Genomic DNA, 20,367 nt, shown 5'->3' with positions numbered 1-20,367 from the left:
TTTGTCCTAGTTACGGTTTCAGTAAGAGACTAACTTCCTCTTTGACCTTATACTTTATAATTATCCCAGCCACTGCCCACAGCTGGCAGTACTTGAAAATAGGGGTGGGTCAGGCCAGTCACTCCCAGCTCTAGCGAACGTTTCAGACTTGCGTGCAATCCAGAAAGGAAGGAGATAAAAGGTAAGCATGAAGGGCTCTGGTAGTTCTTCAGAATTTATTTCCCCCCAGAGACAATTGTTTGGTTCTCCTGTGACATCTGACTGTACAGAGAGCCTCTCCCGAAACTCAAGACACAAGCCTCGTGAAAGTTTAGAATATTTTAGAAAAATATCAAAGCATTAAACTAAGGTTCATTGTTATCAACTAACTGGGATGTTTACAGCAACAGAACTGTTTAGTTGCATAACTTTTATGAAAGTTACTGATGATTATTCATGCATTGAAAATATCTGGAGGAACAGACACTAAAACTATTAACAGTGACTCCTGGGGAGTAGCATTTGAAGCAGAGTAGGGAGCAGATGATGTTTAATTTTTACCCATTTCTGTTGTTTGGTTGGTTCTAAATAAACATGTTTTTTAAGTGTGAAATGCTACATTATAAAAACCAAACCAAAGAACTAAAATAAGCTTATAAAACCTGCTGATGTATGCAATTTAGGACTCAAAAGTAATGGTAGCTATCTCGTCACCTCAGACCACATAATTAGAACTTTGATACTTCATAGTTCTTTTGTCCTCTTGCATTAATGGAGACGTTAGTCTAACTCCAGACTATTTTCCAAATTACCGTAGGAAGGTTTCCTTTCAAAAGATATGTCAATTAGTTTGCAAGTTGACTTCAACAAGTTACAGAAACTCAACTACAGCAGCTTTGCTAAATAGGGAGTCGTTTTATTCACATAATATAAAGAACAGAGATAGGCACATCAGGTAATTTTACGTAACAAAAAGTTCAGGATTCTTTTAGCTCCCTTTTCTGTCATCCTTAATGTGTATATTTCTTCTCCATGGCTACTCTACCTCTAAGCATAGGCTCACGCAAGAAGGCAGAGGGCAAAGAGCAAAAGGCACGTGTTAGCTGACTTGGCTGGCTCTGCCTTTTTAACAGGAAAACAATCATTTTTCCAGGCGCCCTCCCCAGCAGGCTTCCCCTTATGTTTCATTGGCTTTTCCTGGCTCCTGTGGTCACCCCCAACTGCAAAGAAGTCTGAGGACTCCCGGATACACCGCAACTCTAAACACAAATGGAGTTCTGTTACTAAGGTCAAATAGAGGATGGCTATTGGCTAGGCAACCACAGGCTCAGCTACCAATGGCTCCCCTTGTGACTTCTTCACAAAACCAAGTATACCTAATTCTTGCCTCAAACTAGAGGGCTGGGTTTATGGAGAATTGGAAAAGGGGTCAGACCAGCAGCTAGCCAGAGTTCAAAAATGAATACAATTCACTGCAGTATGGTTTGTACTTCAACACATTGGAAACAACCAAATGTGTGAGGCCTCAAACCAGGAAAATCTGTCTACTAGTTGACACAGTAGCTGGTGAGTGTGCTCTCGTCACATTTTATGTCAAAACCTTGTAAGCTTTCCTGGTCCCACTTAGCATGTATGTACAGATTTGCCCACGCTTGGGAGCAGAGCGTGAGGAGCAGCTTATTCCTGGTCCACCTATTGCAGAGAACCGGACGGAGACCCAAGATACTTGCTGGGCTTCCTCCGTCCAGGAGGGCTTGACTTTCCAGAAGAAATCAAGCTGTTCCATGCTGAATTCTCACCTCTTCCATAAAGTCTCCCCTGATTATTCAAGTCTATGTTGAGTTCTCCCTTTTTTGATCTGCTAAAGCACTTATCCATTAAAACAATATCCATTCTGTATATTGTTATGTAGGTTCCACAAGACCATGTCTCATCTTCGTAAGTCGAGTGTATGCTTCTTAACAGCTAGCTCTCCATGGTAGGAGAGCTGAGGGGAGGCAGGACATCACGGGGCACCTGAGGGTACAGAAACTGCTATTGAAGATACACTCATTCATGGATGAGAGGGTATCCAAAGACACTTGAACTATTTTAAAATAGCAGCACGACCCTCAGAAAGATCCTGCTAGGTAACATTTAAATCACTAAACAGTGTGGCGTTCCCTTTTTAGGACAAGTTTTAGCCAATATTCAATCTTGATGCCTGAAAGTGCACGCTGTCACAGTAGGAAATGAATGACATCAAATTGGGGTCATGTGATTTTGGTATAAAGATCCAACTCTGGCTGGGCACAGTGGCTCACACCTGTATCCTAGCACTGTGGGAGGCCGAAGTGGGAAGATTGCTTGAGGTCATGAGTTTGAGACCAGCCTGAGCAAGGGTGAGACCCAGTCTCTACTAAAAATAGAAAAAAAATAGCCAGGGATCATGGTGCATACCTGTCATCCCAGCTACTCAGAGGCTGAGGCAGGAGGATCACTTGAGCCTGGGAGTTTGAGGTTGCTGTGAGCTAGGCTGATACCACTGCATTCTAGCCTGGGCAACAGAGTGAGACTTTGTCTCAAAAAAAAAAAAAAAAAAAAAATCCAACTCTGAGTCTTCTCTAAGTCACGTAGGCTATAAGCACCAAGATGACACTTTCTATAGCCTCAGATGGCACCCATTCCCCCATCGGCTGCCAAGTATCCTCCTCTCTGCTTTCTTGTTTATCATAAAGAATCTGACAAACTGACCCCTCATAGGGCAACAAAGACTATAGAATAAGATGTTGCCTTCTCCCTGAAGTACTTTAACATAGGACAGAAGTGCAAGCCAGTACAACAGAAACGCAATGGTGGAAGTTTAGGGTATCAACAAAGAATTTAAAGAGTAAGAACTTTCTAGTTATTAATCAAACTGTTATGTATAAATAGCAAATTATTCCCACTGTTATTAATAAATAGCTTCATTTTTTCTTTAACCTATAGAATTTCATAAATGAACTCACATTTTATAACTGTCATATGAATAGTCATAGTATATGCATGTTTCCAAAGCGCTAGGTCATGGGTTAGGCAGTATAATGTAGTATTAAGGTCAGGGGCTCTGAGTCTAACTGCCTGGGTTTGCACCTGCACCACTGAGGCAAGTTGCTTAAATATTTTTGTGCCTAATTCTTCTCATCTGTACAATTGGAGATAATATTGCCTACCTTATGGGGTTATCGTGAGGATTAAATAAGATCATATATATATAGGTACTTAGAACCTTGCCAAGCACTTGGTCTATGCTCAAAAAATGTTAGCTATTTTTAGTAAGATTGATTTTACTGCTAAACAAATGATAAAATATATGCAGCTGGTGAATTATAGATTTTGGGCAGGTCTTTATATTTTAGTTTGCCATAACTTTATAAAGAATATTTGGCATAATAGTGCCTATAAAATTGAGAATAATAATTTGCCCACCATTTCAAAACGTATGTGATGGGGTTGACTACATGGCATTGAAGATTTCTTTCTTGTAAATAAAATGCCTGTTTTAAATTTTGATTTCCAGATTGAAGCTATCCCTAAAGATGATTCTGCATTATCTGAGAGAAGGAAAGAGCTCCACAAGGAAGTTGAAGTAGCTAAGAGGAATTTGGCCCAACAGGTTAATATCAATTTTCATTTAAGCTTCTATCTAAGAATAGTTTGATACAAAGTTGTGTTTTTAACTATGCTCAATGAATCTTCATCAGTAAGAGAGTCATCAAATAGAGTATGATCCGGCCTAATGTGGGCCTAGTTCTTCCTCTCAAAGCCCCCTCCAACACCACATTAAATTTGAGAAAAAAGGATGTGTTGAAACTGGCAAAAGTTATACAAAGTAATGAGATTTTAAAATTATTTTAACAGTAAACAACACATGTTTCATTTCACCAATGTCTAATAAAAAACTCTCAAATTTTGTTTATTCAAGCTACAGTTGAGGTATTTTAAAACATGTTTTTATGTCTCTTTTTCTAAACTTGAAGATGCAGTCTGAATAAGAAAAAGTTCCACCATGTTAACATACTGGTTTGCACATTATTTTATAAAATAAAGAAAAAAAATTAAGCTAAGACAGTGGAGTGAGTTTGTTTCATATTTTAATAAAATAAATTCTACACAGTAAATAAAAAGGTGATCTAAGATGCTAGCTTTATTGTATTCTTTCAAACAAATAAATCATGTTGTGTTTTTTCAAAAGAAAATTCTATCAGAAGCAGAATCTAAGTTAATAGAACAGCAACTTGCAGAAGAAAACAAGCTTTTAAAAGAGCAAGAAAACATGAAAGAGCTGGTATTCACCCTTGTCCGTATGACTCAAATAAAAATTGATGAAAAGGAGCAAAAGTCCAAGGATTTCCTAAAAGCTCAGGTAACTGCATTTTGTAATCATTCATTAATGACTACAAGAGTTCAGGGTAGCCTCATCTTAATGCAGTGCTTTGGAAAGCTATACAGTCGAGCCTTGAACAACACAGATTTGAACTACTGGGCTCACTATGATAAGGTTTTTTTCCAAGCAAACACAGATGGAAAATACAGTGTTCCGGGATACTAAACCTGCCTGCACAGAGGACCCACTTTTTGTATAGGTGGGTTCTGCAGGACTTTGGGACTTCAGTATGCGTGGATTTTGCTATAGTCAAGGGGTCCTGGAACCAATCCCCAGCATAGACTGAGGGATGACTGTAATTGTAAGTCTCCTTCAAGTTCCAGTGACTACAAATCTTCCCTAAATGAGACTCTGTTATACACGGAAAAGTAGTCCCAGGATTCAATTAGCAATAGTCAACAATCGAGAGGGGAAAAAGAGACGGATCACTGACAATGAGCAGAGGATTTGAACAGAGAGCAATTTCAGTAAGAATAAGGTAGGTGCCTCCAGTGGACAGGGCTGGCAGCTGCATAGGCTGCAAATGTCCTCTGGGATTCACTACTGTCCCAGATTCCGCTGTGATTCTCTTAGGAACAATTCAAGAATGGTGGCATTCAACAGCTCTCCCTCCCAAGTTCATCCAGCCACCATTTAAGCTAATGCTGGGATACCCTTAGTTAATCACACCATGATTTTCCTGGGCTCCCACAAAGTGCCAGAGCTGAACCAGTGCAACATCCCAAAACAAGAACAACAATAAAACAAATGGCAAAAACAACACTCCTATCATGCTAGCAAAAATTCTAACACTAGCACCATTTACCCCACATAAGGATTACATCCAGATTATGCCCAGAAGTTCCTTGTTAAAAATGAATAAGATACGATATATTACTAAAATGAAATACCTGGATTTATCACATGATGCAGATGTTGTCTGTTGCTAAGTGCAACCTTTGTTTCCATTCTAAGTAATTATTTACATGGGATGGCATGACAGAACTCACACCCAAGCATTACTGAGCAATAAGCTTAAGTAGATTTTTGCAGAGAAGACTCGAGGAGATCTATATTGCACAACCCACAGAAAACTCTTCACATCCCCCTGTACTGTTTGTTTTCCTACCTTAACATTTGAGAAATGAAAAGAAGTTCAGCATGGTTGGCACATGGGAAGATGAGGGGAAGGGATGTCAAACAGGGTGAGCAGGAGAGGTCAGATAAAGGTCACTTAACTCATGTTAGCCAGTTTGGACTCCTCCATGAAGGCCACAGCAAGCCCAGTGGAGTTCACAGGCTAGTTGGGTTTTGCTAGAGTAAAGAAGCGAAAGACAGTGGTGAGGGAGGATGGAGGAAAGGAAGGCAGCCTGAGGGAACAGGAGGAGCAGGCGCAAATCAAGGAGAGGAGAGAACAGAGATGCGAGAAGGCCATCTCCACCAAGGTCAGGGTCTGGGATGGCGCTGGTCCAGAACAGCATTTTCAGAACAACCTGGCGTGGGCTGAGAAGATTACACTCCTGTGAGTTTTTCCTAGTTAGAAATTTCCTCCCTTTCCTCTTTAGAAATTTTAGAAACACTAGAGGGATACTTATTTAAGAAACACTAATCTGGCCGGGCGCGGTGGCTCACGCCTGTAATCCTAGCACTCTGGGAGGCCGAGGTGGGCGGATCGTTTGAGCTCAGGAGTTCGAGACCAGCCTGAGCAAGAGCGAGACCCCATCTCTACTAAAAATAGAAAGAAATTATATGGACAGCTAAAAATATATATACAAAAAAAAAAATTAGCCGGGCATGGTGGCACATGCCTGTAGTCCCAGCTACTCGGGAGGCTGAGACAGGAGGATCCCTTGAGCTCAGGAGTTTGAGGTTGCTGTGAGCTAGGCTGACGCCACGGCACTCACTCTAGCCTGGGCAACAGAGTGAGACTCTGTCTCAAAAAAAAAAAAAAAAAAAAAAAAAAAAGAAACACTAATCTGTTTTACGAATTGGACAATTTCAATTAATCTCAAAAACTGATACATTTGTTACCTATCTGTGACTATGTAAAGCAAACCTCATAATTAGTTAATTCATATAAGGTACAAGACGCTTCTTGCGATGTGGAAATTGATAAAGGAAAAATATTGTTTTTCCTTTGAGTATTCTTAGAACTGGGAATTAGTCTGTTAAACACTAGCTGTAATTTCCATAAGAAGGCAGTCAATCTTATTGTTTTACTTTCATACCTCATCTACATTCCTAAAAGAAGACAAAAAGTGAAGGGGATAAAACCAACATTGCTATCACCCCTCAAGACAGAGTAGATGACACTGCATTTTTATGTATTATTCTTCACATACACGATTACTGAAATGTTGGTTTCTTCCTAACCCCAATTCTCAATAAGAACAACATGAAATTGCAGCACATCATCTTGGCTTTCTGATGGCTTGTTTCTTTTGAATCACTCAAGCTAAATGGGTTTTGCTCTCACAGGCCTTCAGAGAAGGCTGACGGAAACTGTTTTCTCTGGTTTCTACCAGCAAATACTTCGTCTTTGAATATCTTTCTTTTCCCAGATGAAGGACTCAACTCTGTGTCTTTAAATTTCAAGAACATTACTAACGTATTTAGCCCTTGATATATTTTTAGAAGTTTAGAAATATAACTGCTTTCTTCTAAAATATTCACGTGTGATCTGTGTAACACCTCCTTACAGCTGGCCTCAACATGCTGCTTTATTGTGTAGGAAAACACAGCCAACATACAAAAGAATGGACAGGCACTTTGAAATTACTGCTTCAGTCTCTCACAAAATACCAGAGAGGGTTCAACTTTTATACTGCTTATCAAAACTGACTACAAAAAAAAAAAAAAAAATGACTGCAAATCCTCTTCCCGCATCGATCTTCCATAAACTAACTCCACGCTCACCCAGTCCAGCTGTGCAGGTCACAATCACTCTTCCTCTCTCTCAAAAGTTCCCCAAACTTTTCCTCAAACCCGACCTTTGCAGGCTCTTTTCCTTTTCTCCCCTGTCTTTCTTTCCCTTCCTTAAGGGACCCTCTGTCCTAGCAGTGTGCATCAGTTCTGCAGCCAGGCTATTTTCTGATCTCCCTGCTACCTCTCACCCTCATATGCACGACCCAGCCTAGGCCAAGATAGAATTTTCCTTAATGGATGGGAACAATGTGGGGTGAAACTGGGAGTATTCATATATTGTTGTTTATTTCATGCATGATTTTTAAATTTCAGCAAAAATATAACAACATTGTTAAGGAAATCAAAGTAAAGGATCTTGAAATCAGCATACACAAGAAGAAAAAACGAGAAATTTATCGGAGGTAAAAAATTATGTGATGATTTACCTATTTAGTTGGGGGCAAAAGACCGATTTTTATTTCACAAGCTTAAAAAAATGCTTTATTGTTTTCACAGACTCAGAGAGTTTGCTAAACTGTATGATACTATTCAAAATGAAAGAAACAAATTTGTTAACTTACTTCACAAAGCTCATCAGAAAGTAAATGAAATAAAAGAACGGCATAAAATGTCATTAAATGAACTTGAAATTTTAAGAAATAGTGCAGTTACTGAAGAAAGGTAAGTGTTATAATAATTACTGGCCTTTCAAAGGCTTATCTTGTTCATTTGAACTCTATGATAATCTAAGCATCTGAACACGATTCCTTCTACTTCTGTTTGGGAGCCATCTTTTTTTAAATGAGTGCAAAACTACATTATTATAACTTTGCTTACTAGAATGACTTTTACTTGCCTGATTATAAAAAAAAGCACAAATCTAATAATTTTTATCTGAAGAGAGAAGACAATCAAATTGTTTATTAACCAGTACCTGCTGGTTGTAAATTTAAAGCATCTCATGTGCTTTATAGCAACATAAAGCAATATAGCAGAGTGGTGAAAAGAGGTGGCTATCCGGACTCAAATCCCACCCCTGCCACCTATTAGCTATGTGACCTTGGACAAGGTACTTTGTCTCTCTGGGTTCCCTTTCCTTATCCATTAAAATAGTCCTTATTTCATAAGACTTTTTATTATTAAATGAACTAATCCATGTAAAAACAGAAGAGTATCTGGAAAATGTTTCTTTTTTTTCCATTTATTATTTACCATGTGCCACAATCTGTTGGACTCTTTCCCCTGTGTTAGGCATCAGTCGATGATCATGAGGATTTATTGAGTCAATACAACCTGAACTTTTTCTGGTGGCCGTTATTGCCCAGTTTCCTTTAATAAAGATAGGACAAAATGGCCTCATTGGGGGAGTAATGAAAAGGAAAATATAATTTCTTAATAAGATTCTTATCCCACATGAAAATAAAATATCATTTATAGAGATCACATATTCACTTAGCATTAATTGTGACCCTATGCTGAGTCAGGCACCATCTTAAGTCTAACGGACATTCTTGGACATAACCATCTCTGTCCTCTAGAGCTGCAGTCCCCAACTGCTGGGCTGCAGACTAGTAACAGTCTGTGGCCTGTTAGGAACCAGCTGTGCAGCAGGGAGTGATACTTCATCTGTATTACTACAGCAGGGAGTAAATACTTCATCTGTATTTACAGCCGTTTCCCGTTACTGCATAAGCTCCGCCTCCCATCAGATGAGCAGGGGCATTAGATTCTCACAGGAGTGAAACCCTACTGTAAGCTGTGCATGCGAGGGATCTAGGTTTGTGGATCCTTATGAGAATCTAATGCCTGGTTATCTGAGGTGGAGCTGAAGTGGTGATGCTAGCGCTGGGGAGTGGCTACACAGATTACCGTTAGCAGAGAGGTCTGACTGCACAATAACTGTAATGCGCTTGAATCATCCTGAAACCACTCCCCGCACCCTGGTCTATGGAAAAATTGTCTTCCACTAAACCATTTTCTGGTGCCAAAATGGTTGGGGACCGCTGCTCTAGGGAGTAGTCTCCTGAGAATGACGGAGCAATAAAGGAATGACTGCAGTCTCTTGCTTTGATAAAGGGTGTCAGGACAACCTTGGGGCACAAAAGAAAAATGTCCTAATCTGGAGAGAGGGAGGATCTGAGACCTGGGAGGATTATAAAAATTCCTGGAGAACATCACAGGATGAATATCATTATCACTACTACTGTCATTTCAAGGGACACACTAAAGCAAGATCTAATTTGATAGTGCTTGTGTTTCAGAAGTCTTCATCATTTTTAAGAAACTAAAGAAAACCATAACCTTACCCCTTGTCCCATTATTTTAAAAGAAAGCTACAAAATTGCATGCTGAAACACGCCAACAATGTTTCCATCAGAGAGAGCATGCAAAACGATGTGTGCAAAATTGTATCAAAACTTCAGGAAATGAAAGAGAAGAAGGAAATCCAGTTAAATAACATTGACAGACTTGCCAATACCATCACAACGATGGAAGAAGAAATGGTGCAGCTTCGCAAAAAATACGAAAGAGCCGTTCAGCATCGAAATGAAAGGTAAAAACCAGGAACCTACTGTGAGAATAGAGCACTAAGGGATTCAGTTTAGAAATGTCACCCATTTTTCTACTTAGACTGGACAGTGAGTAATGATGGACATTTGACATTCAGGCTTCATTGGCCTTTGGAGGGGGGAGGGGCTGTGTATTTCTCCTAAAAATAAGAAATGTTCTCATAAAAGAAACAAAGAGGAGGGTTTGGGAAGTTGCTTGCTTGGAGATCAAAGCCCTTTCCCAGGCTACCAGTCAGGATGCCTCTGATAACATCAAATTCTTTCAGTGTAATTGATATAAATCAGTCTTTGGAACTTGTACCCACTGTTGTAGCAGTTTTGGTCTTATAATATTTATTCTGCATTCTCCAAGTTCATTTTCTCAGCAAGTAAATATGACCTTTAGGAGTGACATTGTTTCTTCCACGCTGCAATTATATCATTAATCAATTTATTACTTTAGCAGTTTCCTCCAAATTGCTTATGCTCTGAGAAATTGGAATGTGAGATTGTGGAGCCCTGGAGTAATGATACCTGGTATCAGATTTGTTTTGTTTTGTTTTTGAGATGAAGTCTATGTTGCCCAGTCTGGTCTCAAACTCCTGGGCTTAAGTGTACCTCCTGCCTCAGCCTCCCAAGTAGCTGGCACTACAAGCACACGCCACCATGCACAGCTTGTTATCACATTTTTTTCGTCAGACTTTTTGTGCTATTCTGCGTAAGGCATTTGAGTGTACAAAAACGTGGTAAAATGTTGCTCCTGGCTTCAGGATCATGAGAGGGGCCTTTGAAAGGTAAATGAGAAAATGCAGAACTAAGATTAGCCAAGTATAACCATGTGCACGCATGTTTCGAGGGAAGAGTGTCATAGATAAGAGCAATTAAAGGTTAAACTCTGAGATAATGTGTATGCATAGCACGTGGGAAGACCTTTAGGGTCCTTCAAAGAACAGCACATTTTCAAAGAGCTGGTGGGTTTTCCTTTGAGGGGAAAAATTCCTTTTTGGCTCCTGGCACAAACCAAAGCATTTGGACAGTGCGCTCCCAGGCCCTGTTCAGATCCATGGGGCATGATCAGTCACACAAACCAGAGCTGCTGGAGTTAGAAAATTCTTTGTAATCATACCAGGGAAAGACCCCCTTCTTGAGAGGAGACTATGGGGAGGAAACAAAGGACAGATTTTTTTTTGTCTGTTTATAGGGAAATTAGCATAAGAAATAGTCAACTTTTAAAGATCCTAATGTGCCTGGCAGCTTAATATAGAGCAGACTCAGACCAGAAACACAATCCCTGGCCCCCTGCCTGTGTGCTGCTGGCCAGGCCTTGGTTGGTGAGTCTGGCCCAAGAAAGGGGTCTGCAGAAAATCATACTGTGGATCACTTTGTTCATGCATTGGGAATGACATTCTTTCCCACCCCAGGAAAATCTTTGGGATTTGCAGAGACACAGGCCTGCCAATTACATGGTTGGCCTCAAAGTCTAAATGCTAAGCAATTCTCCTATCCCCAGAAAAATCCAAAGCGTGTATGTAGTTTAACTAGAAAGCCATTGGTAAATATCTATTGTCTTCTAGAATTATGCTATGTTGATGTATAATTTGTGCTCAAAGCTAGAGGGAACCACTAGGACTCGTAAAACAATGGCCTTAACACCCACTTAGCCTCTGCCTCTGAATTTAACCACAGTGGCGTTCAGCTGATAGAGCGAGAAGAAGAAGTGTGCATTTTTTATGAAAAAATAAATATCCAAGAGAGGATGAAATTAAATGGGGAAGTTGAATTACATGTCCTGGAAGAAAAGATCCGATTCCTGAAACTGAAGATTGCCGAGAAACAGAGACAGATTCATGTGACCCGAAAATTACTGCCAACCAAGCGGTCCCTGGATGCAGACATAGCCTTGCTCCAGATTCAGGTGGGAGAGTGGTCAGGGGACACTTCCTCTTCCCCTTTTGTATGAGTTGTATGAGTTATGTCTTGTTTAAAAAGGCCTTTGAACACAACTCTAAGATGGAATCTGTGCTTCAGGCATCCATGATACAAATTGTCTTTTTTTCTCACAAGGCATTGTCTGCCTTTTTTGAAACTTAGGAGTTGTCCTGGGCTCAGCTTTCTCATACCTCAGAACTTCATCTAGGCTCTCACTATGCTCACCATGATTATGTTGTTGATGCTTGCTGGAAAGATCTTGGGGACCATCTAGCTCTCTTATTTTTTATACTCTTGCCCCCAGCAAGAGATTGCCTGGAGTTTGTTGCTTAGTATTAACTGGCAATCACATAGAATTAGACTCCTATTACCCCTGGTAGTTCTCCTTTAACTTAGTAACCTGGCCTCTGACGTGGCCTTTTTAAAAGTGGAATAAAGCCAAAAAATTCAAATATGAAATAGCAAAACATAAAACATGAATATAAAGCTATTTTCTTCACATGTAATATTTGGAGTTTTTTTCTCTTAATGAAAATTAGAAGTAAAAATTTGTGGCCTAAACTTTTCCCCATTGATTCAGTGGGTAGCAGGATCAAATTCAAATCTATAACATTTTTTTCTAAAACGTCATGTTTGCTTTTGGGTTTTTTCTGATTAAGACATTCAGTTAAAAAATTTTGTAATTTTATAAAAGTATAAAAATTTTGAAGAAAAAATTCTACCCCCAAGATAATTAGAATTATTCAAAATCTGGGAGGAAGCCTTCCATTCTTTTTCTAGGCTTGTAAGTAAATGTTTTTCATTAGCTCATGCTATACCCAGTTTTGGGTCCTCCTTTTATTTACTTTTTGACTTAAACATGTCAAGGGGCTTCACAGGCCTTCATGGAACTGGATGATGGATCTACTTTCACAGTGTATGCCATTTGAGTATGTGTATATGACATAGATGATGGCATCTTTCAGTTTGTACAAGTAAATATGCCAAGGTTCTGATTCCAGTGTTTTCTTAGCCCTAAGTTCACCCATTCGTTTCTTTAACAAGTGTGGCCCAATTTAGATCAATTAGCCAGAAAGTCCCCCTGGCCTCTTGCAAACCTCGCCAGGCTCTGGATCTTCCTTCCAACGATGGGTTCGTTTGGGGGCATCACCTCATCAGCCCGCACCCACAGTGCCTGTTCCACTTCTGTGTCATGTCAGTGCAGACTCAGGACTCACTCCTCCTCGGGCTGTACCTACACAAGACCATTCAGGCAAGGCCTTGGGCTGTGAGCAGACTTCATTGAAGATTTGGGGCAATGGTGTGTGGGGTTACATTACAGAAATGCAAAGAACTTCACTTAGATCCAGACATCCATGCTCTTTACAGTTCCTTGGAGCCCCTCTGTCACTAGATGCTCCCCAAGGTGCTGTACCCCACACAGCACCCTCACCTAGCTTGTCTTTCCTTCTTTCACCTCCCCTCTCCCTGCACAGCCTTACCCCCCAAGATTGCCTCCGGGAACTCCATACTTGCCTCACTCCACTTTACAGAATAGTCTGGCTCTCTCCAGCTCTTTCTCAAAATGCAGCTTCAGGTCCCTCTTTGCCCATCCTAAACTGTGAGATGCCCAGCAGCACAAAAGGACTTTAGATTCAATAAGAACAATGTCTTCTCTATTGTGTAAGCATATTCTTTTTGCCAATTGCAAATCAGTACGTCCATTCAATGGATAAAATTGTTCTTAGAAAAAAATACTTGTCGTTCATTATATAAAACCATTGATCTATGTCTCTGTTTTTGTGCTAGTACCATGCTGTTTTAGGTATTGTAACCTTGTAGTATAGCTTGAAGTCTGGTAAATTGATGCCTCTCAATTTGTTTTTTTTACATAAGATTGCTTTTGCTTTATGGGATCTTCTCTGGTTCCATATGAAGCATAGAATTATTTTTTCTAGAGCTGCAAAAAAATGATGTGGGTATTTTAATAGGGATTGCATTGAATCCGTAGATCACTTTGGGTAGTATAGACATTTTAACAATGTTGATTCTGCCGACCCACGAGCATGGTATAGTTTTCCACCTGCTTACATCCTCTGCTATTTCCTTCTTCAGTGTTTTGTAGTTCTCCCTGTAGAAGTCTTTTACCTCCTTAAATATATTCCTAGGTACTTTACTTTCTTTGTTGCTATTGTGAAGGGTATTACGTTTTTGATTTGGTTCTCAGTTTGACTGTTGTTGGAGTATAGGATTGCTACTGATTTGTGTACATTCATTTTGTAACCTGAGACTTTGCTGAATTTATCAATTCCGGTAGTCTCATGGCAGAATCTTTGGGGGTTTTCCTGGATATAAGATCATATCATCAGCAAAGAACAATAGTTTGACCTCTTCTGCCCCCATTTGGATGCTCTTGATTTCCTTCTCTTGTCTGATTGTTAGGATGACCAGTTATCCAGCGTGAAATGTAATTTCAGTTTTACCCAAGAGAAATTTTATGCATGACACTGCATGCCCTGCCTTACGGTGAACCTTTATCATTTGACTACATGTGAATTGAGACATGTGGACTCTTACTAGTTACCTACTCTACCAGAGTTAATTCTAAGCTTAAGAACAGTTGAATAGAAAGTTTTTAATTAGTCTTCAAACTGTACTTGATTGTCTACTCAGCAGTAATCATGTGTGCCCTTAAAGGACATGCTGTGACATTTCTAGCTTGAGGCCAGCCGTTTCTGCGCTGGCCTGCGGTGCTGGATCCCAGTCATGTCCTGTTATTTGTTACAGCTGCAGTGCTTGGGGTGTTTTTTGGTTTTTTTTTTTAAAGTCTTCTTCCCATTTTTTGCATAATTTTCAGAATTCTCTTAAGGTTTGCATTTTTTTCAGTTGTTTGAAACAGTTTTTAGTTGTCCAACAGTCTAATCCAAGGATTATCATGAGTCATATTCTCCTGGTTCTTGTAATGGCTCCATTTTAGGGATCTTGGAAGTCACATGAACTGTTTTAGGACACAAGAATACTATTTTATAATGACAAAGTGAACAGTTTTTGCTCAAATACTAATGGGGAAATAAAATCTAGGTACCCCTTTGATAAAAAAACAAAAATATGGTGCTTGCTTATTTAATTTCCTAACTAAGAAAAGGTAACATTAAATATTAATACAACAAATGCTTGATTACATATAAATGTACAATTCTACACTAAGGGCAATTAAAGAATGGAGAGAGGAAAAAAACAATTATAACACCATTTACAATCCTTTTGTATAGAGGAGGAACATAAAATTTTAGAATTCTACCTATATCACTCTTGGACACGTTGTAAAACACTTTAAATAAACTATCTCATTCAGTGGATCAACCCCTTTCAGAGTGAGCCACTTCTTCTCACTTAACAATTGAGAATATACAAATTATTGCCCTGAGATTACAGGGATATTTAGTAGGAAAACTAATTGATGCCTCTTAGTTGTCACCGTGATCCACATCTCTCCCTAATTGTGGCTACCATTTCTATTTAGGGATAGCCATATTTCTTCATCCACCTCCAAAGTCTCACTGACTCAAAAAATATAGTTGATAAATAAGACACTATTTTGCTGGCTTAGCAGAAAAGATGCAAAGAGCTCAAGCTATTCCTCACGGAGTATACATTGGATTGACCCAGTAATTAAGAACTTTCTTCTCTGAGAAGCCATTAAACCTACTGCCAGCAAAGGGTTTTAAAATGGGGTCCAGCATGTTGTATGCTGGCTACCCTGGTCTCTGTGACAACCTGCAATGAGGAGGTGGAGGCTGTATTCTTTGAGCCCTGCAACCACACAGCATCCCATGAATACAACACAGAATGGGAAGCAATCAAAGGGCTACTGGGAAATCAGCCTCTTCCCTGACTCAAAAGGCACTACCTTGCAGAGTCAAGCATAGGTATCACCATTGCAGTACGATGAATAAGCAGAAACACGGCTTCACCACCGGTCCCAGCTAGGGGAGCATTAAGAAAACAGTTCTCTTCCACCCTCATCTGAGTTGGTCCTATTGAAAAAAATCACATAGCCCAGGGTCTTTAGAATCTAAGATTTACTGAGCTAAGGAGTTTTAAAGCTAATGTTTCTTTCTTATTTAATAGTTTTCACAGTGCACAGACAGAATACAAGACCTGGAGAAACAGTTTATAAATCCTGAGGGTAAGAACAGAGCTCGCCACCTTCAAGGGAAAGATCTGACCGAAAAAGAAATGATCAAAAAATTAGACGAGGTAAATATTCTTGCTTCAGACTGCATCTGTCAGCCCCTTGTTGATACAGGTTTACAGATACCTCTGGAATGGTTTCATGTTATGCCAACAGACCTATCCCTTCATTATTCTAACCACCAATACAGTCCTTTCATTGTAATCTAGTAACAAAGTCTAAGCTTGATTTAGATACTTGTCAAAAGACGTTAAAAGCCATTGCTTTCAAGAGTCTAAAAGCACCTTTCTCTCATGGCTAGAAGGAGCAATTTGTCTTCCTGATGGAAACACATTAGCTGCTAGATAGAGTGTGAGGGTCACACTCCACCATGGTGGGAAGAACTTCCAGAGCTGTAGGGGGTGGGAGGCTAGTGCTCTCCTTAGGAAATCAGATTTTGTCTTAGGACTGTGTTTCTTATGAAATTATTTTCAACCCTAGCTGGAACTGCAGCTGGCTAAGAAGGAGGAGAAGTTACTGGAGAAGGATTTCATCTATGAACAGGTCTCCCGGCTCACAGACAGGCTCTGCAGCAAAACGCAGGCCTGCAAGCAGGACACGCTGTTCTTAGCCAAGAAGGTCTGCCTGAGCCCCCACATTCGCTCTCCTGTCCCTACTCCTTCTTACCTTTCATTTTCCACAGACTGCTTGATTTATTGAGAGAAGCACTGGATAATTTGGCTTTATGACTAGGGAAACAGAGAAATGTAAGGGCAACTCAGAAAATTGGCCAGAATAAGTTTCAATCCTGTTCCCTGAATGAATCCACTTTATAGTGAGAAAACCCAAGCTTTTCAATGGCAATATAAAAGTTTTACTTAACAGGGCAACTACTCAAATATGATCATTGTTATCTTTGCATCTCATGCACAAAGTTAAATCCTTTCTACCTCCTTGTGAATGAAAGGCCTCACTTGTCCAGCAGTCTGAGTAGGAACTGCTCCAATCCAGAACTTAGCCAGACCCCAGAAATGGAAGGGGACTGTTACAGAGAACACGCTGACTGACTGCACCACGGGGGTGGAGCCGCTGCCAGGCCCCACCAGTGAGGAAAGGCCAGTAACATAGAGCTTCCTAATTTAAGAAACTGAAGATACCAGGACTGCAGATTCAAAGCCACAGGGTGGGGCTGGGGGAGCTGGGACTGCCAGAAGCTCCACTGAAAGGAACAGCCAGCAGGACAGTGTACCACAGAGCCACTTGAGGGCCCGCTGTCTCCTGGGGCCCTCGGAGCATCCCACCAGCACAGGGACTTCAGCCAGTCAGCAGTAACTACCAAACCTTGCCATGTGCTACTCTCATGCCAGGCATGAGGCAGAAACAAAGAGGAAGGGACACAGTGCCCCACCGTATGAAGCTCACACTGTCTAGTCAGGCAAACAGAAGACAGACACTGGTAACACCCATGCCCAGGACTGTAGGCTCCTGAGGGCAACAACTGCTCCTCATTCTACATTTTCCCAGTGCCTGGTATTTACTAGACTATAGCAAACCATTTATTGACTGAGTAACTATCAGTCCTGTCCTAGAAACAGTTTTAGCACATCTAAAAGGAAATTCCTGTAAATCTTAGGCCATCTTTATTTTACTTTTATACTTGCACTCTTATGACTCCTCTAATAGACTGATCAGTCCAGTGACGGCTGTGAATTCACAACTTTAACTCATAAAATAAGAAATGCTAAGATCTTAGTTTCCCTTCCCCCAAAGAAAGGGAAATTCATTTTGCAAAAGGAAGTCTGGAAACATTTAAAGAAACATCAGATATGCTAATTCAGGCAAGGTTCATGAGCTCAACTAAGATCTTAGCATTTCTTATTTTATGAGTTAAAGTTGTGAATTTCACAACCGTCACTGGACTGATCAGTCTATTAATGGAAGGTGTCTTAATGGAAGCATAAAAGTAAAATAAAAATGACACAACTTCACAGTTCCACCTCCACAGTTCCTTTGCTGCTATCCAGCTCCTGCCCTGCCTCCAGACCTCAGCTCCAGCTGTGAGGCTCCCACTACTCTTGGGCCCATGGCTCCCAGCTGCAGTTGAGCCCTGCAGCTCTGCCTGGTGGGAACCACCTGTGGGTCCAGTGCTCCACCAGGTACCCTCGAGACAGCATCACAGTTGGACCTAGTTTGAGCAAACACCCACAGCCTAGACAACCACAACCATTGCCTAGATAGCCTCACCTAGCTTCCACTGTCATCTCTTGGGGGGAGACCAAGGCAGAGCAATCCCCCACAATGTCAGCCTCCATGAAAAGGGTATTGCCCAGTCCTCAACTCAAGCTCCCAACAACAGCGTGGGCAACAACCTACAACACCACACAAAGATCACCCAGCACCAGCTTGAACTGTGACAATCACAAGGGAACAGAACAAAACAGAACAGCTGCCTTACAGGCTCTCAGTGTGCCTGCCGGGTCAATCTTCCAGAGTAGGAAACAAAAGCACCAACTAGGGACTCCTCCTCTTCTCACTAAGTAGGAGAGTTCCCAGCAAAGGAAAACCAGGTGCCCTGCAACCCTATCAGCCCTCTGCTGAGAGAAGAAGATTTAGATGAGAAGAAATCAGCAAAGGAACTCTGGCAACATGAAAAAAACAAAACAGTTTGACACTCCAAGGGATCACATTGGATCTACAGCAGTGGACCCCTAACAAAAGGAAATTGTCGAAATGTTGGAAATGGAATTCAGAATATGGATGGCAAATAAGATTAATGGAATTGAAGAAAAGATGGAAAAATCATCAAAATGAAGCCAAAAAAAATTCAGGAAATCAATGAAAAAAATGCAAAAGTCACTTAAGAGCTAGACAACATAAGAAAGTATATAATAGAACTTATAGAAATGAAAGAGATTTAGGGAATTTCAAAATATAGCAGAAAGCTTCAATAACAGGCTAAACCAAGCAGAAGAAAGAATCTTAGAGCTTGAACATAAGGCTCTCAAACTAACCCAGTTAGTCAAATTGAAGATGATAAAGAAGAAAGAAAAATCATTCAGAAATATGAGACTAAGTGAAGAAAATTAATATACAAATTATAAGTATCCCTGAGGGAGAAGAAAAAGCAAAAAGCATGGAAAATCTATTTGAGGGAATTATTGAGGAAACTTTCCTAGTATTGCCAGAGATTCAGACACAAGATGTTCATCAAACACTGGGAAGACGCATAGTAAATAGGACATCTCCAGGACACACAGTCATCAACTTGGCCAAAGTCAAAATGAAGGAGAAAATTCTATAAGTAGCAAGATGAAAGCAACAACTAATCTACAAAGAAAAACTCATTAGGGTTAACAGCAGACTTCTCAGTGGAGACCTTGTAAGCCAGAAGGGATTGGGGCCCCATTTTTAGTCTTCTAAAATGAACATCTGCCAGCCAAGAATTGTGTATCTTGCAAAGCTAAGTTTAATAAATTATGTAGAAATAAACACTTTTCCAGACAACCAAACACTAAGGGAATTTGTTACTAGCTCTGCCTTACAGGAAATACTCAGAACTGTATTATACATAGAATAGCACAATAGATACTCAATAGTGTAAAAAACACCCAAAAGTCTCACAGCTCTTTTGAGACAATAGCACAAGAGGGAAAACAAAACAATAAGGTACCAGCCACCATGATGAACAGAATAGCATCACACATATCAATACTAACACTCAGTGTGCATGATCTGAATGCCCAACTTCAAAGACACAGACTGGCTGAATGGATGAAAAGACACAACCCAAGTATTTATTGTCTTCAGGAAACACATCTAACCCAGAAGCTTTAACAAAGACTCAAGGTGAAGGAATGGAAAAAATATTACATGCAAACGGAAACCAAAAGAGAGCAGGTATAGTCATTCTCGTATCAAATAGACTTTAATTCAACAATGGTAAAGAAAAAAAAAGACAAAGATGGTCATCATAAAATGGTAAAGGGAGAAATTCAACAAGATGACATAACAATCCTAAATATTTATGCAACTAACAGGAGCACCCAATTGATAAATCAAACCTTACTAGATCTAAGCAAAGAGATAAAGAGTAGCATCATAATTGCCAGGACTTCAACACCTGACAGACCTGGACAGATCATTGAAACAGAAAATGAATGAAGACACACTGGACTTAAATGGGGCTGTAGAACAAATGGACCTAACAGACATTTACAGAACATTCTACACAAAAACTACTGAACATACATTCTTATCAGCACATGGAACATTCTCCAAGATTGATCATACCTTGGGCCACAAAACATGTCTTAGCCAATTCAAAAAATCAAAATCATACCATGTATATTGTCTTAGACCACAGTGGAGTAAAACTAGAAATCAATTCCAAGAGAAACACTCAAATCTACATGATGTCATGGAAATTAAACAATCTGTTGCTGAACAATCCTTGGGTCAATGATAAAATT

The 20,367-nt window shown here is 40.1% G+C and overlaps 1 protein-coding gene across 1 annotated transcript in view; it reads left to right on the top strand.

Moving 5' to 3' along the window:
- CCDC146 (coiled-coil domain containing 146) overlaps positions 1-20,367 on the top strand; it is a 149,119-nt gene that overhangs the window by 122,158 nt on the left and 6,594 nt on the right. The window contains exons 10-17 of the mRNA XM_069461335.1: positions 3,518-3,613; positions 4,193-4,363; positions 7,601-7,689; positions 7,784-7,948; positions 9,597-9,821; positions 11,503-11,731; positions 15,856-15,984; positions 16,400-16,537. Of these exons, the coding sequence (XP_069317436.1) occupies positions 3,518-3,613; positions 4,193-4,363; positions 7,601-7,689; positions 7,784-7,948; positions 9,597-9,821; positions 11,503-11,731; positions 15,856-15,984; positions 16,400-16,537 (1,242 nt within the window). The remainder of the gene's footprint in view (positions 1-3,517; positions 3,614-4,192; positions 4,364-7,600; positions 7,690-7,783; positions 7,949-9,596; positions 9,822-11,502; positions 11,732-15,855; positions 15,985-16,399; positions 16,538-20,367) is intronic.

Source organism: Eulemur rufifrons, chromosome 29, assembly GCF_041146395.1.
Source record: "Eulemur rufifrons isolate Redbay chromosome 29, OSU_ERuf_1, whole genome shotgun sequence".
NCBI lineage: Eukaryota > Metazoa > Chordata > Mammalia > Primates > Lemuridae > Eulemur > Eulemur rufifrons.
Note: the sequence above shows the minus strand (reverse complement) of the source record. Positions and strands in the feature narration are given on the sequence as shown.